Source organism: Podarcis vaucheri, assembly GCF_965113315.1.
Source record: "Podarcis vaucheri genome assembly, chromosome: 11".
Classification (NCBI taxonomy): Eukaryota; Metazoa; Chordata; class Lepidosauria; order Squamata; family Lacertidae; genus Podarcis; species Podarcis vaucheri.
Window position 1 is genome coordinate 48,461,550 of NC_138749.1, and position 18,369 is coordinate 48,479,918.

Here is an 18,369-nt window from a genome sequence, read left to right on the forward strand (position 1 = left end):
TTGGAAAGGATTGCATTGCTGTGTAGTTCAATCAGAATAGTTCAGTCCAAATTGTTTGCAATCTTAGGAATATTTGTTTGCTTGAACAATGAAAGCAGACACCCCTTAAACTCTCACATCGGTGCTTCAGTATAGAAGGGGTTGCTGCAATGTTTATATGAAAATCAAAGTCACCTCAACTCCCCCCACTGAAGTCTTTTTTGAACTGAGTGACCTAATTACAACACTTGCTTAGGTTCATATGAGCAATAACTGTGTTGAGCAATTATAACTGTTCAGATGAATCTTCCAAATCTGCTGATTTCTTCTTTTTTCCTTCTTTTTTTGTTGGAATATGTGGCAATACGCTTAATTTCATTCTATAGTATTGACTGTTCCAATAACTTTCTTACAGCAAACTAACTAGCTATGGCTACGGTAACTAGCTAGCATTGGGTTATTGGCTCAACCATAAATTTGAAAATTAGCATTTAGGCTTCCAGAGTTTGTGACTAGACAGTAGTTTGAACAATACCGTGTTTTTCTTTCTTTCTAGATTGAAGAAGAAGCTAATGGTGACTTGTTTGATATTGAAATCAATGTGTCAGATCCAGAGAAAGTTGGTGAGTGAAAACAGTACATTGCAGAAAAACCGAATCAACTTTTTCTGGGTCCTCTTTTTATATAGCCCATCTTAGAATAAATGTTCATCGCATAAAGAGTGAAATACTGAAAGAGATACTGAAGGGCTGATTTGTGTGTTTGTTTTACAGGTGATGGTATGAATGCATATATGGCATACAGAGTAACAACAAAGGTAATTTGTTTTAAAGGCAACAGTACAGAATTTTGGCTGTCATGGAATATATAAATGCTGAATGTTTTAAAATTACCTCTTCTGTGTTTTTAGACCTCTCTGTCCATGTTTCACAAAAACGAATTTGCTGTTAAAAGAAGATTCAGTGACTTTCTTGGCTTACATGCCAAATTAACATCCAAATATCTGCATGTTGGGTATATTGTGCCTCCAGCTCCAGAAAAAAGTATTGTAGGTAAGTACAGGGGTGGTTATTTTGCGGATGGCACAGGGAATGTGTTGCTTATACTTGAATGAGTTGGGGGGGTATATACCGATCTTGTGTCTGATAGTTGAATTAGATTTTGAGCTTGCAGAAAACCTACCCATTTTTTTGTGTACAGGAAGTGTTCTACAAACAGCCCCTGCCATTTAAACTTTATGAATAAAATAAATCAAGGGCATTGTTCCATCTAATAGTGAACTTAGTGCTTCTGAGTCAACAGCAGTGGTTTGCAAACAGAATCGTAGAATTGAAAAGGACCACAAGGGTCATCGACTCCAAACCCCTGCAATGCAGGAATCTTTTGCCCAACGTCAGGCTTGAACCTGTGACCCTGAGATTGAGTCTCATGCACTACTGAGTTCTGAACAAGGCCACTAAGAAGCAAAAGATAGGTACTAGGAGTACTCGGGGGAATCTCAAGATTGCGTTTGTATCCGGTATAAATTGGTGTGCATCCTTTTGGCTACATTTCTAAATTTCTTGAAGATGTCCTTCCAGTCCCTAAGAGGTCTTCTTAAGCACCTCTTGTTGTCAACGTAGTCTTTTCTTTATGTAGGAATCTAATTCTGGTGTATTTATTTATTTATTTAGTATATTATGTTCTCCTTTTTTTTTGTATGTTTCTGTTGTGAACCACTCTGTAATCTTTGGGTGAAGGGGGTGGTATACAAATTTAATAAATAATAAAGTAATAAGAAATTTGAAAGCATTAACCCTTCCCAACACAGCCCAATGACTGAGCATGTTCATTCTTCACCAAGAGTTACTGGTGTCAGTTGGAAAAGAACGATGGAGGGAGAGTAGATTGGCTTGTTTGAGCCTCTTAACAGCTTAAGGTATCCAAGAGGAGAGGAAAGGCTAGAACTCTTAACAAGAGTGCTCCTGCTAAAGTGTTAGATCTATCACAGCATTTTGTTTCAGGACCTCCTTCTTGTCTACAATAGAAAAGCACCCCTCCATTTTTTTTAATGCAGTCAAGATTAATCTGGAAGGTGATTTGAAGAAGAACTGCCTGAGTGAAGTCTATATGCCACGTTCTTTAGGAAATGTAAAACCGCATATATTTGCTAATGCAGGGTGGCATCCAATACTTGCTGTCTGTTAGCGGAATGGACTTGGGAAAACCAAAGGTTTTAACATGAGATAGATAAATGGTAAACCATGGACTGGGTTTTACTGATGTGATGGCTAACTCACAGCAGCTTTTAAAATGTTTTTGTTTTGTTTGTTTTGAAACTTTTAATGGTTTCATTTACCTTTTGTGACTGAGAAATAAGTTATGAAGTTCAGTTAATGAGCTACATCAAAGTGTAAAATCTTTTGTCTTTCTTCAAAGGCATGACTAAGGTAAAAGTAGGCAAGGAAGATTCGTCTTCTACAGAATTCGTAGAAAAAAGAAGAGCGGCACTAGAAAGGTACTTTATACTTTCAGCTAATAAACAAATACATACTAAAGTGGGATCCTTGTCCTGTGTTGCCTTAAGCTTAGGTGTTTCAAGTCTCCATAGACCCAATTGTATAAAATACATTGGGTGTAACAGAAGCTACAAAAGTGTATTTTTCATACAACAGTTTACGAAACTGTACTGTTTATGTAACAAATAGGGGCAAAATTAAGTGGGAATCTATGGGTGGGTATATGTAAATTTTAAGAGACACATTCTAAAATTAAAGCTTCCAAATGCTGCTGTGAAGATTTAGAAATGTAATATTCTTCAGGTAATAGACACTGTAGCCAGAGAAATCTTGATTTAGGTTTTATTGGATAGACTTCAAGTACGCTAACTACTTTTCACAGGTGTGCTCCAAGTGTAGGCCATGGGTACATGCAATAACTTTTTAAAAAGCTTGGTACATCATTCCCTCATGCTAGTAGACCATTTTTTCACTGCAGTGAATGAAAAATTGCAATGTGTAAACATTTTCTTTTGTATAAATTGTTTAATGGTGGCTTCTTGCCTTCCAAGGCTTATCTGGCATTCTGGGACTGTCCTTTTTATGTATGGGGAGTTCACCAATGTAACTGTTTTACTCCTAAGGAATACGTGTCCATTCAGCTTTTCAGTCGTTTCAAGTCTAATCCTCCATAGCAGGCAATTCTGCTGGGATTCTCAATTAAAAGTTATGTTTAATGTTGCTGTGATGATGCATCTTATAGAATTTTGGAGCCCATAAGATCATAAAGTTTGGCGTTTTCCTGCGAAGGAAGAAGCGGTTTGGCACTCTTTTGTATCTGAAGAATTCTCACGTACCTGGTCCTGTTGTAGACGAAAGCTATTAATGTTCAGAGGCACTGTACCTCCATCCCTGTCCTCCCCCCCCCCCAAAAAAAAAAACCCACCAAGGTGCAATTTTCCAACTATTTGGAAAACCAGGCTATCTCTGTAGGGCTCCTTTTTGGACACTTGCCGAAACTATTTGAAACCTAGCACTCATTTTGCAGTTAATATACCTGTAACACAATGGCTGGAGTCTTCCTGCATATGTATTCCGCTATGTGAGGAGCTGCAATGTTTATCCATTGATCAAAATTTGCCCTTTTTGCTTTCCATAAATGGGTTTTTAATATCACTGTTCTCACCATTCTCACAAGCAAACTGCACTTCTAAGCTAGAGTATGTAAATTAACCATGTCATGTCATGTATGTATGTATTATTTATCTATTTATTTATATCCTACCCTTTCCCCTTAGAGGACTCGAGGCAGCTTACATATAAAAATAAGAACCTTTTTTTGATGGCAGAAATTGATTTTTTTCTTAATATGTTATATTTTATGGTCCCCTGATTTAGTTGCCATTGAGGAATCAACTCATAGTTGGGATGGTAATCTGAATAATTTTCAGCACCTTCCACTCCTACAGTTCTGTAATCATAGAAATCTACTTGACTGGACTGTTCTGCCGCAGGAAGCATCTTTTATGTCCTAAACAGTCATTTAGAAGGATGGTGAAATACAACTTGTCCATGGGGCAGGATTGAACAAATGTTGCATTTCCCTGTCTTAATGATACAAAATTCCCCTGTGCCCTGTTCAGAATCTTGATCATCTAAGTAGGAAAAGTATGCAGAGCTGCTGTGGAAGCTATTAAAGCCAAACAGGCTACTAGATATCAAAGCACCAATGGCACAGGACTCTTGTGTATAAATAATATGCCCTATCATAAAAGAATGTAATAGCCTGGTTTGCACGACACAGTAAGCCAATGTGTGGGCTTCTGGAGAGGACCCCACAACTCATTTGATCCTCCCTAGTCATTTTGTCCCATGCTAAGCCAAGGTTTGATGTGGCGTGGTGGCTGTGCCCAGGCTTGACATTTAAGCTCTCTTCTTGCTAGCCATGAGCTACAGCCAAAGATTGGTTAATGCATTCTTGGAAATGAAAATACAATTTAGTGGATGGGACAAGCATAGATTCACTAAGGGAGATGGGGAGACAAACTCTTGGGTCTTGCTCCTTGTTGAGGACCGCCTAAGGAGGTGGGCTTAAGTGTAGCAGGAGACCGTATAGACTTCCTGGACAGAACAGACTAGACTGACTGTCCTTGGCTTTCATGCGAGCAGAGAAGGTGGCTTTGGTTTGTCCTAGTGAGAAGAGTTTTAATTCAGTTGGCAAGAATGTGTGACCCTTCATTCCCCACAAACCAGGCTTCCTCAACCTCGGCCCTCCAGATGTTTTGAGACTACAATTCCCATCATCCCTGACCACTGGTCCTGCTAGCTAGGGCTCATGGGAGTTGTAGGCCAAAAACATCTGGAGGGCCAAGGTTGAGTAAGCCTGCCCCAAACCAACCTAAATTGCCCCCGAGCTCTTGAGAGTCCTGAGCAGTGCAATGTACAAATCAGGTTAGTGCTGGTGAGCGGAACACCCTCTCATAGAACTCACTGAAAGTCTATAACCCTTTTTGGTGTTTGCCTTTGAAATTAGCTGCCTTGTGTTGGTTAAATGAAATGGGGTCGGAACTAATGCCCTCACCTTTGGGGTATGCTCTGATTTCAGAGGCTGGAGATCTATGTTTTTCAACAAAAAATATAGACGATCTTTCCTAAGAAAGCCTTTTTTCTGACTACCCACTCTTACTTATTTATAAAAGCATTTTACATTGCTGCTTCGTATTCCTACAAATGAACCAGAAGAATGGCAAATAGATGCACCGAGAATAATCTACCCTAACATCTAGGGTGTGCTTTATGAAGAATGGCATGGAGAAGGGTCTTCTGAAGCTTCTGAAACTGACTTCTGTGGATGCCTAGCTAAATCACTTTTAACTCTGAAAAGGCAGAATTTTTCCTGTTGCAGCTCCTTTCATGTCATTTCCAGGAACACTGGATGACTTAAGAGTTGATATTCAAAGATAATGTTAATTAGAGAAAGAAAGCTATTTTGCATGCTCCTGTTGTGCATTCTGTGTTGCGCAAACCTGGCTTACAGTGTTAGTTTTCAAGTCATATAGATACACAATACTATGAACATGACATTGCTTAAATCATCCTTCTCTTTCCTGTTCAGTGCTCTGACCTTTTGTTGGGAGGGCAGATGGGTGGGAAGCAGGCAGGCTATTTGCATCTATTAATTGCTTGCTGGCAAACTTGATATTTTAGGCAAATGCTCATCCTTAGTTGGTAGTCTCCGCAGAGAGGCAAAGGATTGAAGGGGCATTGAAACTGAACTATCCTCTAAAGTTTAGAGGTAACCATCTTAATGCACACTTAAAGCACATTGTCTGCCTGCTGAAGAATGGCACTGCTGCCGGCATGCTTTCTGTGCATGGCAAACATTTTTTTAGTATTGTCAGGAACATTAAATGTTATCTAATTTTTAAAACCATAGGTATCTACAACGAACAGTAAAACACCCAACCTTGTTACAGGATCCTGATTTAAGGCAGTTCTTGGAAAGTTCTGAGGTATTTAAATTATCCTATTTTTCTTTCAACCTACAATGATGCTTTGCACAAAAGGAACATTCTCATCATATATAGAAATCTGGTCCTCCAGTTCATAAATTTCAGTTGTGCCCTCAAAATAGGAATTGAATGACTTCAAGCTACAAAAAAAAATAGTTGCCAGACATTTGATCTAGTGCAAGGCATGCGGGAGCATCAATTCGCTCTGGCTTATGAGATTTAACTTGATTGATCTCTCTGTAAAATAGGGGAATGATCTCAAAACTCACTAGCTTGGGACATGGAAGCTAAATAGACTTGATCCTTCTACCACAACCATATAAAAGTTTTGCAGTCTGCTATGTAGTAATTAGTTCATGGATAGAGGACTTCAGTCACCGGTGCTGTCAGTCTGGCACCTTTCATGTCAAGTGGAAATCTCTCTTAAAATCCACCCAACTCTATGAGAATGTTATACTGTACCAGATACTTCAGTAACCTTTTTTTGCATACCAGTTTGTTTATATTGGTAAAAAAATAGAATTTTGCAAATACTTTTAAAAACTACAGTTTGAGCATATCCTGGGGGAGAAACCATGCATTAGGGCTTACAAGTTTAAATTTGACCTATTTAAAAAGCTGCAGCTTTCACTTCCTACAGGTAGGACCATGTTAATTCCTGTGTCCCTGGTGCATCAATCACTTGTAGCTTTCCAAAACTTACCAACCGACCACCGCATCTGCAACAAACAGATAATCGGCAGAGCATAGCTAAACCCTTAAATCTCAATATTTGGCAAAGGTTTTTGTAAGGTTGCCAGTAGTAGGCATAAGTCCTTTAATTGGTACTCACTCGATAAGGCAGGTATAGGCAGAGGATCTTTGTAGTCCTGTAGCGACCTTTGCGGGGTGGGATTTGAAAGTGCTTTGCCATACTTCTGGGCTACAACGGCTAGTGAAAAGAATGCTATGGCTAATATTTGCGTGTGTTTTCAGGAAAGTATAGATAGCAGTTCATTATCTTTGAGGAACTTTTATATTTGTATAGCAAGATAGACGCAGTGTTTTCTATGAAGCATTTTGAGACAGATTGTTGCTGCACCTGTAACTTGGAAACAGCAGCAGAGCAGCCTTAAAAGCCGCTGCTGCGGTTGGTATACAGGTGACCAGTTAAGGCACTTGGCGGCATTGTAACAACTTTTGACAAATGGTCTCTGTGTTCCATCTAAATGTAAAGGTGCAGGAGAAAAGCAAATTGAAAGTCTATTTTTTTAAGTTTTCCTCTGAGAATGTAAAAGTAGTAAATTTAAGAAATTAGGTTCCACTATATTGAAATGTACGAGGGGGAAGAAAACACTACATCCTTTTCAGTCCCTTTGGTGCCCAGTTAAACCTCCAGCCTTTTAACCGGTTTGTTTGCCCTTATTTGTCATTCAATTCCAGCTGCCGAGAGCAGTTAACACTCAGGCTCTGAGTGGAGCAGGAATATTGAGGATGGTGAACAAGGCTGCCGACGCTGTCAACAAAATGACGATCAAGATGAATGAATCGGATGCAGTAAGAGCTGATTTTTCGACTTGAATAATGAGATGAATTAATGAGCCTCAACAGTTGCATTTTAAGACCGTAGGAGTAGAAAATGGGATATTAATTTACTTATTGGCTTGGGTTCTCAACTGAATCAGTTGGCTACCATGTTTGGACCCAGTTAATTTGTTTCCTGCTGGGGGGGTGGGGTTGTGGTTTTTTGGGGGGGTTGTATTTTGCAATAGTAACGTAATTTGTAATGGCTGAATTTCACTTCTTGCCAGTGGTTTGAAGAAAAACAGCAACAATTTGAAAATTTGGATCAGCAGCTCCGGAAACTTCACGGTAGCGTAGAAGCCTTGGTCTGTCATAGAAAAGGTAGCTGTTTTATTCAGGTTTTCACAAAGTGAGCCCTTGCTGAATCAGTTTCTTGTCAAACATTTCCTGATTAATAATAAATATTTTCAGCACCAGAAGCTAAATACAGAGTCACACAAAGTGTACAAAAGATAATAGGGTCTTTCAGCAATAATCCTAACAGCGCATATATATTTTTAAAACAGGAGGGAACTTAGCAGGTTCTTACACCCACAGCCAATGATTTAAGCAGAAAGATGTAAATTGGGGAGTGGACAACATGGCAGTTGTACCCTTTGCATCACATCAGATGTTCCAAGTTTTCTTTCTTCAGACTAGAGTACTGTTTTGTATCTGCATGTACTGTAGTATGAATTCATTATAACACATACATTATTTTCTTCCTCCCCAGGTATAGTAAGTATCTCGTCCAACTCATGTATGTTTTGCACAGTAACACAAGACTTTTCAATGAAATTTGCTACCAGATTAGTATACCTAGATGCATAGTCAATGAGGCACACCTGCACAATATCTGGTTACAGCTGTTCTGCCTGAGATTTTAGGAACACCTAACCCTTCTTAGTGCACTGAAGCAGGAACCTATACAAAATACTTCTTTAACACATGTGGAACCATGCTCAGTTTACCTTTAAAAAAAAATGTCACTCTAGAATTTAGGGGAGCTTACACACCATAATTTAGGGGATTTAGGGAAGCTTACAAAATAACTTATTTGTGTCGTCAATTTATGCTTTTTTCATTTCCTAATTCACATTTCCTGAACAATGCATGCTCATTTATGGGCGATACGTTAGTCACAATCAGAGTAGATGCATTGAATCAAAGTCCATACATTTCAGTGGCTCAAATCTGAGTTTAACTTGGTTGGATATAAACCCTATAGGTTTATAAAACACAAACATACCAGTTTGCAACTAAATGGATTTCTATCAGAGTTAAGCATTGGGCTAACTTAAAGTCAGTAGACTTAATTGCATAGCACAAGTTGGATTGTGCATAAATGTGCATGGTGTCTGGCAGGTATAAGTTGTCTTTACATGCTGCAATATAAATGACACAATAGGACACCTCTCAAGTGTTTGATTTCTAGCAAGATATCTCTCCCCACTTTCTTCTTGCAATGAGAAATAGGTTAACCTGTTTTTTTAAGGCAAAATGTTAACTTTAAATTTTTGTATTAGTCAGATATCGTTTTAAGCATGCTTATTCTTAAAGACTATGACATTTTACACAATGCCAATTATATGAGGTCACAGACTTGCAGAAAGAGGCAGGTGTTTTTTAAATGGATTTCTTTAACAACTGTTGGCAACAGAAATCCTTTCTTTTATCAAAACTATCTTCTAGTACACAGCAAAGTTTATGAATGTTAATTTCTATTAAGCTGAATTACTTTGAAGCAAGCTTTCTCTTTGCTCTGTTGAGCTTTCCCCCTCAAGCCAATTGTTCTATCTCTGTACACGAAAATGCCATTGTATGCAAAGTAGCATTTAAAGGACTTGCATTTTGTGACAGCTCAACTTTAGATGGATTCTTGTTTCAGAACTTTCAGCCAACACAGCTGCCTTTGCTAAAAGTGCTGCCATGCTAGGGAACTCAGAAGACCACACTGCTTTATCAAGAGCTTTGTCTCAGCTTGCTGAAGTTGAAGAAAAAATTGATCAGCTGCATCAAGAACAAGCTTTTGCTGACTTCTATGTGTTCTCTGAGTTGCTCAGTGACTATGTTCGCCTTATTGGTGCAGTAAAAGTAAGCCCGGTTTAAAAACTACTTAATGACCTTGCAAGACAATATTTACATTGAAGGTTATAGTGTTTGCACAGTACAGTGGTACCTCGGGTTAAGTACTTAATTCGTTCCGGAGGTCCGTTATTAACCTGAAACTGTTCTTAACCTGAAGCACTACTTTAGCTAATGGGGCCTGCTGCGCCGCTGCCACACAATTTCTATTCTCATCCTGAAGCAAAGTTCTTAACCCGAGGTACTATTTCTGGGTTAGCGGAGTCTGTAACCTGAAGCATATGTAACCCGAGGTACCACTGTATAAACGTGTGCAGGATGGCATTCTGTAACAGAAAGTAATGTCTGTAGCTGGAATGATTAACCTGTGGCCCTCTAGATCAGGCTTCCTTAACCTCAGCCCTCCAGATGTTTTTGGCCTACAACTCCCATGATCTCTAGCTAGCAGGACCAGTGGTCAGGGATGATGGGAATTGTAGTCTCTAAACATCTGGAGGGGACGAGGTTGAGGAAGCCTGCTCTAGATGATGCAGGACTGCAACTCTATCATCCCTTATCGTTGGGCACACTGACTGAAACTGATGAGAACTATGGTTCAGCAACATCTGGAAGGTCCAAAGTTTCCTATCCGTAGTTAGAAATGTTCTGTGGATTTGACTAGGTTGTGCTCATTCTCAGTCAGTGTTTCCCAAACTTGGGTCTCCAGCTGTTTTTGGACTACAGTTCCAATCATTTCTGACCACTGGTCTTGCTAGCTTAGGGATTATGGGACCCAAGCTGGAGACCCAGGTCTGGGAAACAGTCTTCTAGGTTCTTCAGGGACAGTTTCCCCTCAACATCCATCTTGTTATATTAATTGTAAAATACTTCCAAGTGCTGGGTTTAAGAGAGCAATCCTATCAAGAAACTAGAGCAGCAGATCCTCTACTGCATCTGAAGCCCTGCCAGTTCCAGCAGCCAGACGAGAAGTTGGATTTCTCTTTTTTTTCCCTTCTCAAGATGGATGTAGCCGAGGTTGCCCCCATGATTGGCTCCATGGGACTTGGGCTGCAGTGGATTTGAAGCCTCCAGCATCCTATCTCCACACTTCCTGTTTCAGGGCATTTCATCATGGCTGTTTCTGGCAGAACCCTCCCAGTGGCACTCTGCTCTGCTGATAGAGAGAAGATACTACATGCCACACCACACCCAGCTGTTGACATAGGGGATAAATTCACATCTTCTGAGGCTATAATCCTAAAGCCCCTATTCGTCATTATATTGGAACAGCACTTACAGCTTTTTACACAGTCCTTTGAATGCAAGATGAACGAAATTTTAACATTTGTAGACATCAAAACCAATGGGTCAAAGTTCAAATTATAATAATAATAGGTAAAGGTAATAATAACTTTATTGATTGTACCCCGTCCACCTGACTGGGTTGCCCCAGCCCCCCTGTGCGGCTTCCAACAAAATATAAAAGCAAAGTCAAACATCAAACATTCAAAACTTTCTTATACAGGGCTGTCATCAGATGTCTTCTGAATGTCATATAGCTGTTTATCTCCTTGACATCTGTTGGGAGGGCATTCCATTGGGCGGGTGCCACTACCAAGAAGGTCCTCTGCCTGGTTTTTTAGGCTGGATTTTTATCGAATGGTCTCATACTGTTTAAAAACTAATGTGGCATGTGGTCAGAATCAAACTTTTACCTGTTGAGATTCTTGCTATTTTGATGGCTTTAATATGAGAGGTAGATGATGGCCAAAGCACAGTTTAATATTGACAGGATGTTTACCTGTTTAAGTCTAAGATTTTGTAAAGACTCATCACTTTTCAATTGTCAACACTATTGCTTACAGGGAGTGTTTGATCATCGAATGAAATGCTGGCAGAAATGGCAGGATGCTCAGGTCATGTTACAGAAAAAACGAGAGGCTGAAGCTAAACTTCAGCTCGCCAACAAGCCTGACAAGTTGCAACAAGCGAAAGATGAAATCAAAGAGGTAAATTTTGGAATGTAGTGCTTTTCCTATGTAAGGCTGCGGTTTTCCCCTCCATTCATTGGCTTTGAGTGCATTATTTTTTAATTAATTTTAATCATTGCTTGTGTGTTCCATTATCAGAGCAGCAAATGGTTCAATAGTTTCATGCTTAAGTTAGGCTTCTATGGATTCTGAAACATGCCTTCATTCTGAAGTGGGAGACTTCCATTTATTTGAAATAAATATATATATTGAGACAAAGGTGTGCTTCTCAAATTAGCATGCTTCTCTGCTAATGCAGTCAAGTACGTACTTCCAAAACACATAATCCTGCAAAATCATGGTGAATAGTCAATGTTTTTACTTACTGATGGAACACTTCCTTCCATATATATATATATATATATATACCTTTTATATATGTATGGTATAACTTCAGTAAAACTGTCAAAACATTTTGAAGTTATCATAATCTCTGCACTTTTTCTGTTATGCTTCACTAAGGAAATCGAAGAGGTAGGATAACTTATTTCCATGCTTCTTTTTCCTGTTCTGGCTGCTTCATAAGTTGCATAAGGAATGCAACTAATCACAGTATAAGAATATGCAAGTTCTCCATTTATGAAACAGCAAAATAGTTCATTCTCTTCAGCTGAGAGTCCTGTGGGTCAGAATGGTAGCTTTTCCAACTATGCAGTAGTTCTGTATAGACAAGGACAGTTACAGCATTCCTGATTGTTTACCTGTGGCTACATAATTGAGAATGGGCTCTTTGATCATACCTGCTTTCTGCTATCTTAATTGCAACTAAGTATAACGTTGATACAGAGTTTGGCAGTTAACACTTGTCAGGTTTTCCCACTGAAGGGAGAGTTTGAAACAGTTTGCAAATTATGGTTAATGAGGGGCAATGGTTTAACAGGGTTTAGTGTTAATACTAATATATATTTAAAAGTATTTATGTGTTTCTCTAGTACCTTTCATTTGAAATAGCAAGGTGATAAATAATAAGGAAAATAAATATAAAATAAAATATGCAGTACAAGATAAAATAGCAGCTAGTAGATCAGAACACTCTTACAAGCAATGACAACAACACACTGATACTCTTGCCTTAGACTAGAAGGGAGGCATTTCCATAGAAAGGAGCCACAACTGAAAAGGTCCTTCCATCATCGCCATGAGACAAATCTCTGCAGGTTGTGGCATTGCCAGGAAGGACTCATCAGGCATTCCTACTTATTGGTCAGGGTAGTGTGGTTAGTGCTCCTGTGGATAGCTGGGCTCAAGTTATTTAGGGCTTTGACTAAAACCTTAAACCTGGTCAGGTAACCAGGACAGCTCTTTTTAAGAGTGGTGTAATGTTTGTGTAATAGTGTGCCCCAGTTAGCATCATAAAGGTAGGTAAAGGGACCCCTGACCGTTAGGTCCAGTCGCAGACAACTCTGGGGTTGCGGCGCTCATCTTGCTTTATTGGCCAAGGGAGCCGGCGTACAGCTTCCAGGTCATGTGGCCAGCATGACTAAGCTGCTTCTGGCGAAACCAGAGCAGCACACAGAAACGCCGTTTACCTTCCCGCTGGAGCGGTACCTATTTATCTACTTGCACTTCATGCTTTGGAACTGCTAGGTGGGCAGGAGCAGGGACCGAGCAACAGGAGCTCACCCTGCCACGGGGATTCGAACCGCCGACCTTCTGATCGGCAAGCCCTAGGCTCTGTGGTTTAACCCACAGCGCCACCCGCGTCCCAGTTAGCATCATAGCAGCTGCTATATTCTGCACTATCTGCAGCTTTATGACCAGCCTTAAGGTCAGCCCCACATAAATAACATTACAGCAGCCCATTCTTGAGGTTAGCAGTGCATAAGTTGCAGTGGCAAAGCTATCTAGGTCAAGGAATGGTTGTAGCTGATATATAAGCAGAAGCTGGCACAAGGCAGTCCAAGCCACTGGGGTTACTGGGGCCTCCAATGACAAAGGGGAGTTAAAGACCATTTCTAGACTATGTCCTTGCACCTTTCAGGATAGTGCAACTCAGTGCAGAACAGCCAAAGTTTCCAGTTCTAGGAAACACCCAAAGGGCTTCTGCCTTACATGGATTCAAGCACGACTTATTGGCCCCGGAGGTGGTTTTATGGGAGCGTGACTGGTTCGGCTGCCCTGGGTGCAGTGCTGCAGGGGGTGCCATAAAAATGCTCTGGAATGCAGTGCAAGGGTGAGGGGGACCACAAATTTTAGTGTTGGGCAGAGCACCACTGAAATTTGAGAGCCCAAAGTCTGCCACTTCCAGTTGCCTTATTTAAGCTAGGGATGAGGAAGGGAGCACAAACTCCCAATTGTTTAGTAGGGTGAATGCCCACAAAATCCCATTACATAGATTTAGATTCGGTTCCCATAAAAGGAGATTTGGTATATAAGCACCCTTTAGCCACATAGGGTGAAAATCAAATATGAGCATGGTGCAGCTTTGAACTCTTGTTAAGCCCTCTTATACTGGCTGCTGTTTGCACTAGCAGTTTGTTGCATGCCGTTGCAATCCTACACAACATATTCTGTACATGACTGCTGCTTGGAGCACTAGGAGCTTAAACCTGAAGTGAACTTGACATGCTAATGACTTGTGAATTGGTGCCTAATCCTCTTTTTAATGCTAAAGATTATTTCTAAGTGTGCAGAATCAAAATGCTAAGTCTGATTGTTAAGTTCTCTTCTAAAGGCCTTGGTGGTAAAAGTTGCATTCATGTTGTGAGTTCCTTGTATAAAGTTGCTATCACACTGCTGTTGCCTGCATGTGTTTGGAAAGCCTTCCATTGTGGCTTTTGTGATGGAAGCTTTGTATGGCCAGTTTGACATGCTCATTGCAATATCCACATAGCTCAGTCCATCTTTATTCTTCTGGTGGAATTCTCTCTGTTAGAAATGACTCTTTGTAGGGTGGACAATGACCTCTTCTGCGTGTGACACTAAAAAAATGCCATGTCTTAATGCACATGAACTAAGAATCATGGCTTAATGGGAATGTGTGGGCTCCCAGAGAGGAATTCATGGCTGCTTTGCTCCTCAAGTTGTTCTGCTTTGCTTAGCTATGGTTTGGCTTAGTGTGCCATCTGAACCCAAGGCTTATGGTTTAGCTCTGAAAACCATGGTTACAGTTTTAAGTTTGCTTCTATCTAGAGAACTAAACCATGGACCCAAGTTTGGACAGCATGCAAGTATAACCATGGGTTAGTGCAGTGCAGTGCAGCAGCCAGTGTGAGAAACTGAGATATGAAAGCTAGGAGCTAAATGGCACCTTAAACCTAGGTTATGGGCGCAACAACAGAATGTCTAGGCATGCTTTTTTGTAACAAGAATACAGAGCTGAAAATGAATGAACTGCATCTAAAACATTATGTTCACTTTTCACATGGTCTAGTAGTCCTTCCCCTGCCCACCCCCCTAATATTATTAAGAAGGTCTTTTCTGCAGTCTTCAGAGAGGAGCTGGAAATGGGGAGGCAGGAAAAGGTCCTCCTTTCCTTCTACTCTGCAGTTTTAATCAGAAATCTTAGGTGCAGTACTGCGCCCAGAGCTCAGAAACTGCTTGTGCTAATGAAATTTCCTGTTGCGAAATACGCCTAGAACAATGGAAGTTTTGAACACTGGCAGCAGCAAAATGTCAGGAGGAGAAGCAAAGCAGCCACAGTCTTTTCTCCAGTAGCCCACACGCTTGCTGGCGTGCCCTTATCATTACATGCAAAGTGGCCCACTGCCAAATATATTTGTGTGTAAACTGAAAAATGAAGTATTTAATATGGATGTTTAATATTAAAGGGCAGCTTCACGGAACCACTAATACATCGTAAACCTTAAGCTAGCTGTGTTCAGTCTGAGCTGCAATTCAAAAAATCTGAAGGTTGTGGGAGACCTACGTCTTAGGGCAGCTTCCTGCAACCTGGTGCCTTTTTGCAGTTCTGAATGGCAATTCACATCAGACTCGGCCAGTATGGCCAATGCTCAGAGTATACGAGCTGTGGGCACCAGGTTGAGGATTGCAGGTTCCAGGACAGGGTTTCCCAAACTTGGGTCTTTTGGACTACAACTCCCATCACCCCTAGCTAGGAGGACCAGTGGTCAGGGATGATGGGAATTGTAGTCCAGAAGCAACTGGAGACAGGGGTGCCAACTTGAATAAAATATTGCAGGGGGGGCAGGTAAGCCCTGTGTCACATAATTGATCACATGGAGCAGTGCATGAACACCATTTGAATGGCCATGCTCATCAACTGGGGGGGGGGGCAATCCCCTCAAATATTTTATTGTTGGGGAGATCCCTTGGCCCACAGGAGCTGGTTTCTATGGCTAGAGACCCAAGTTTGGGAAACCCTGGCCTAGGGTGTCTGCCACCAGATTAATTCTATTTCTGTGACTCTACACATTTGTGCTTGGTGTAACTTTGATCTGACAGGGGTAAAGAGTTTTGAAAGTTAAATCTTCTTACATTTTGGGGTTAACTGTGTATGCCCAAGTTACTATTGGTTGCTTCACAATTAAACTGTTTTAATTTCCGTTAGTAATTTACTGCTCAGCATATTTTGTGCTGTAACCTTATTTCTGCTCATTGGTGCCTTTTCTAGGGACCTTTGGAGAAGGCAGAGTTTTCCTTTGCTCCTCACACCGTAATAGATATTTCTGAACTTCTGCTGTGTACTCTTGGCTTGTTTTCATAGGGAAGCAATTGGATCTGACAGCTGATTCCTGGGCTTCAGTTAGTGTCTTAAAATAAAACCTGTTACAGTTCACTTTTAAGTGTTCTTAAAACCCAAAGCCTCTAACAATAGCCAAGAGTATTATGAGAGGAGCATTATAAAGGCGGCCAACTTTCTCCAGCCTATAGACACTACAGTTCAGTACATACACATGTCTCCTTTAATTAGTATTGTCATTTTTACAGCTTAGCCTGAACTTCAAGCATTGGGACCAAATGGTACTATTAGTCTTGAGCTAGAATACACGGTGAATAAGCAGTAGCAATGCATTGCCTGTTATAGTCTACAGCAGGGGTCTGCAACCCGCGGCTCCGGAGCCGCATGCGGCTCTTTTACATCTTTGCTGCGGCTCCGGGGCGGATACTAGCGAGGGGAGGAGGCGCATTGTGCGCCCCGACACTCCTCACTGTTGCGGGCGCTGTACTGGCTGTGACGTCGCATGGGGGCGGTGCGTGCGTTAGTCACGCACCGTCCCGACGTCACCTTCCCGCCCGCTGTCAGATTGTGGCTCCGGAGATATATTTGTTTTAAATGTCGCAATGGTTTTGCGGCTCCCAGTTGTTGTTTTTTCTTCGGAAACGGGTCCAAGTGGCTCTTTTTGTCTTAAAGGTTGCAGACCCCTGGTCTACAGACTCAACTGAACTGTAGTGGGTTTATCATTAGAGGGCATATCTGTTGGCAATCCTCACAGTAGACTCTTGTGGCATTTATTAAATGTTTAATGGTGAACAAAAGTGCTTCATGTGTAATTATTAGTAATCCTTAAACAACCCTGTAAAGCATGGGTAGGCAAACTAAGGCCCGGGGGCCGGATCCAGCCCAATCGCCTTCTAAATCCGGCCTGCGGACGGTCCAGGAATCAGCATGTTTTTACATGAGTAGAATGTGTCCTTTTATTTAAAATGCATCTCTGGGTTATTTGTGGGGCCTGCCTGGTGTTTTTACATGAGTAGAAAGTGCGCTTTTATTTAAAATGCGTCTTTGGGTTATTTGTGGGGCATAGGAATTCGTTCATTTCCCCCCCAAAAAATATAGTCCAGCCCCCTGCTGAAAAAGTTTGCTGACCCCTGCAAAGGATGTGTGGCTATCACACAGCCTGCATCTGACCTGCCCAAAGCACAGGAAGTGGCCTGCCAGTCCTTAAGAGATGTTGTTGTTGTTGTTGTTGTTGTTGTTGTTGTCAATCTCCTGGTTGGTTCTACCTGCTCCTTAGAGAGCCTCTGATCTTTTATCCTGATCTTAGTGCTAAGAACCACAGGGCCGTAATTAAGCCCTCTGCCTGCTTTTTAGAGTAAAAGGCTACATTTTCGCCCAGCCCACCCCAACATTGAAGGGGTGATGGGGAGAAATGCTACCTCTTGCTTTGCACAGATCACAGTGGATCTTGAGCACAAAGGAAAACGCAGCATTTCCGAATGCATCCAGGAGAGGTGAGAGAGAGACTGCTGTGTGCCTGCATGTCTGCTGTATGTGTATAATGCATATATTAGGCACACCCATTTATGGCATGTGACCCTTGGGCAGAAGAAAGGTAGCCACCCCTGCTGTAAAAGGCTGGGCCAATGTTATCAAGCAGGGAGCTTTTGAATGCTTCGTATTTAAGCTTTGTTTGTGCCTGTTCTCTTTCAGTGGGAAACAAAAGTTCTACAAGGAGAAAGGGATTTTGAACAAATCTCCAAGACAATACGCAAAGAAGTAGGAAGATTTGAGGCACGTATACATTATCAATAAACAATGTAAACGTTCAGAAAATCATGACGGAGCAAAAATGTTGGCTAACTTCTATATGTGATTATGTTTTGTGTGCTAACAGAAAGAACGCGTGAGAGACTTCAAAACTGTTATAATCAAGTATTTGGAATCATTAGTGCAAACACAACAACAGGTAAACTTGATATCAGTGTTTGTAATTCATTTGGTGGGGTTTTCATTCCTAACTCTGGATGAATAAATTAAAAGAACTTCACACACACACACACACACACACACACCCTGCTGCTCAGGAGCTTCTCTTTAGGTCTGTCTCTTCTAGTCTTTCTTACTTGGCTGATTAAACATTA

At 41.0% G+C, this 18,369-nt stretch overlaps 1 protein-coding gene across 2 annotated transcripts in view; it reads left to right on the forward strand.

The window, feature by feature from the left end:
* SNX2 (sorting nexin 2) overlaps positions 1-18,369 on the forward strand; it is a 28,559-nt gene that overhangs the window by 9,466 nt on the left and 724 nt on the right. The window contains exons 4-14 of one of the 2 annotated variants that reach the window (XM_082191594.1): positions 536-602; positions 753-796; positions 890-1,031; positions 2,398-2,476; positions 5,893-5,968; positions 7,391-7,504; positions 7,759-7,852; positions 9,399-9,604; positions 11,440-11,583; positions 17,939-18,023; positions 18,127-18,275. In XM_082191594.1, the coding sequence (XP_082047720.1) occupies positions 536-602; positions 753-796; positions 890-1,031; positions 2,398-2,476; positions 5,893-5,968; positions 7,391-7,504; positions 7,759-7,852; positions 9,399-9,604; positions 11,440-11,583; positions 17,939-18,023; positions 18,127-18,260 (1,185 nt within the window). In that variant the 3' untranslated portion in view covers positions 18,261-18,275. Of the gene's footprint in view, positions 1-535; positions 603-752; positions 797-889; positions 1,032-2,397; positions 2,477-5,892; positions 5,969-7,390; positions 7,505-7,758; positions 7,853-9,398; positions 9,605-11,439; positions 11,584-17,938; positions 18,024-18,126; positions 18,276-18,369 lie in introns of those variants that run through there. The other variant, XM_082191595.1, reaches the window with a different exon arrangement.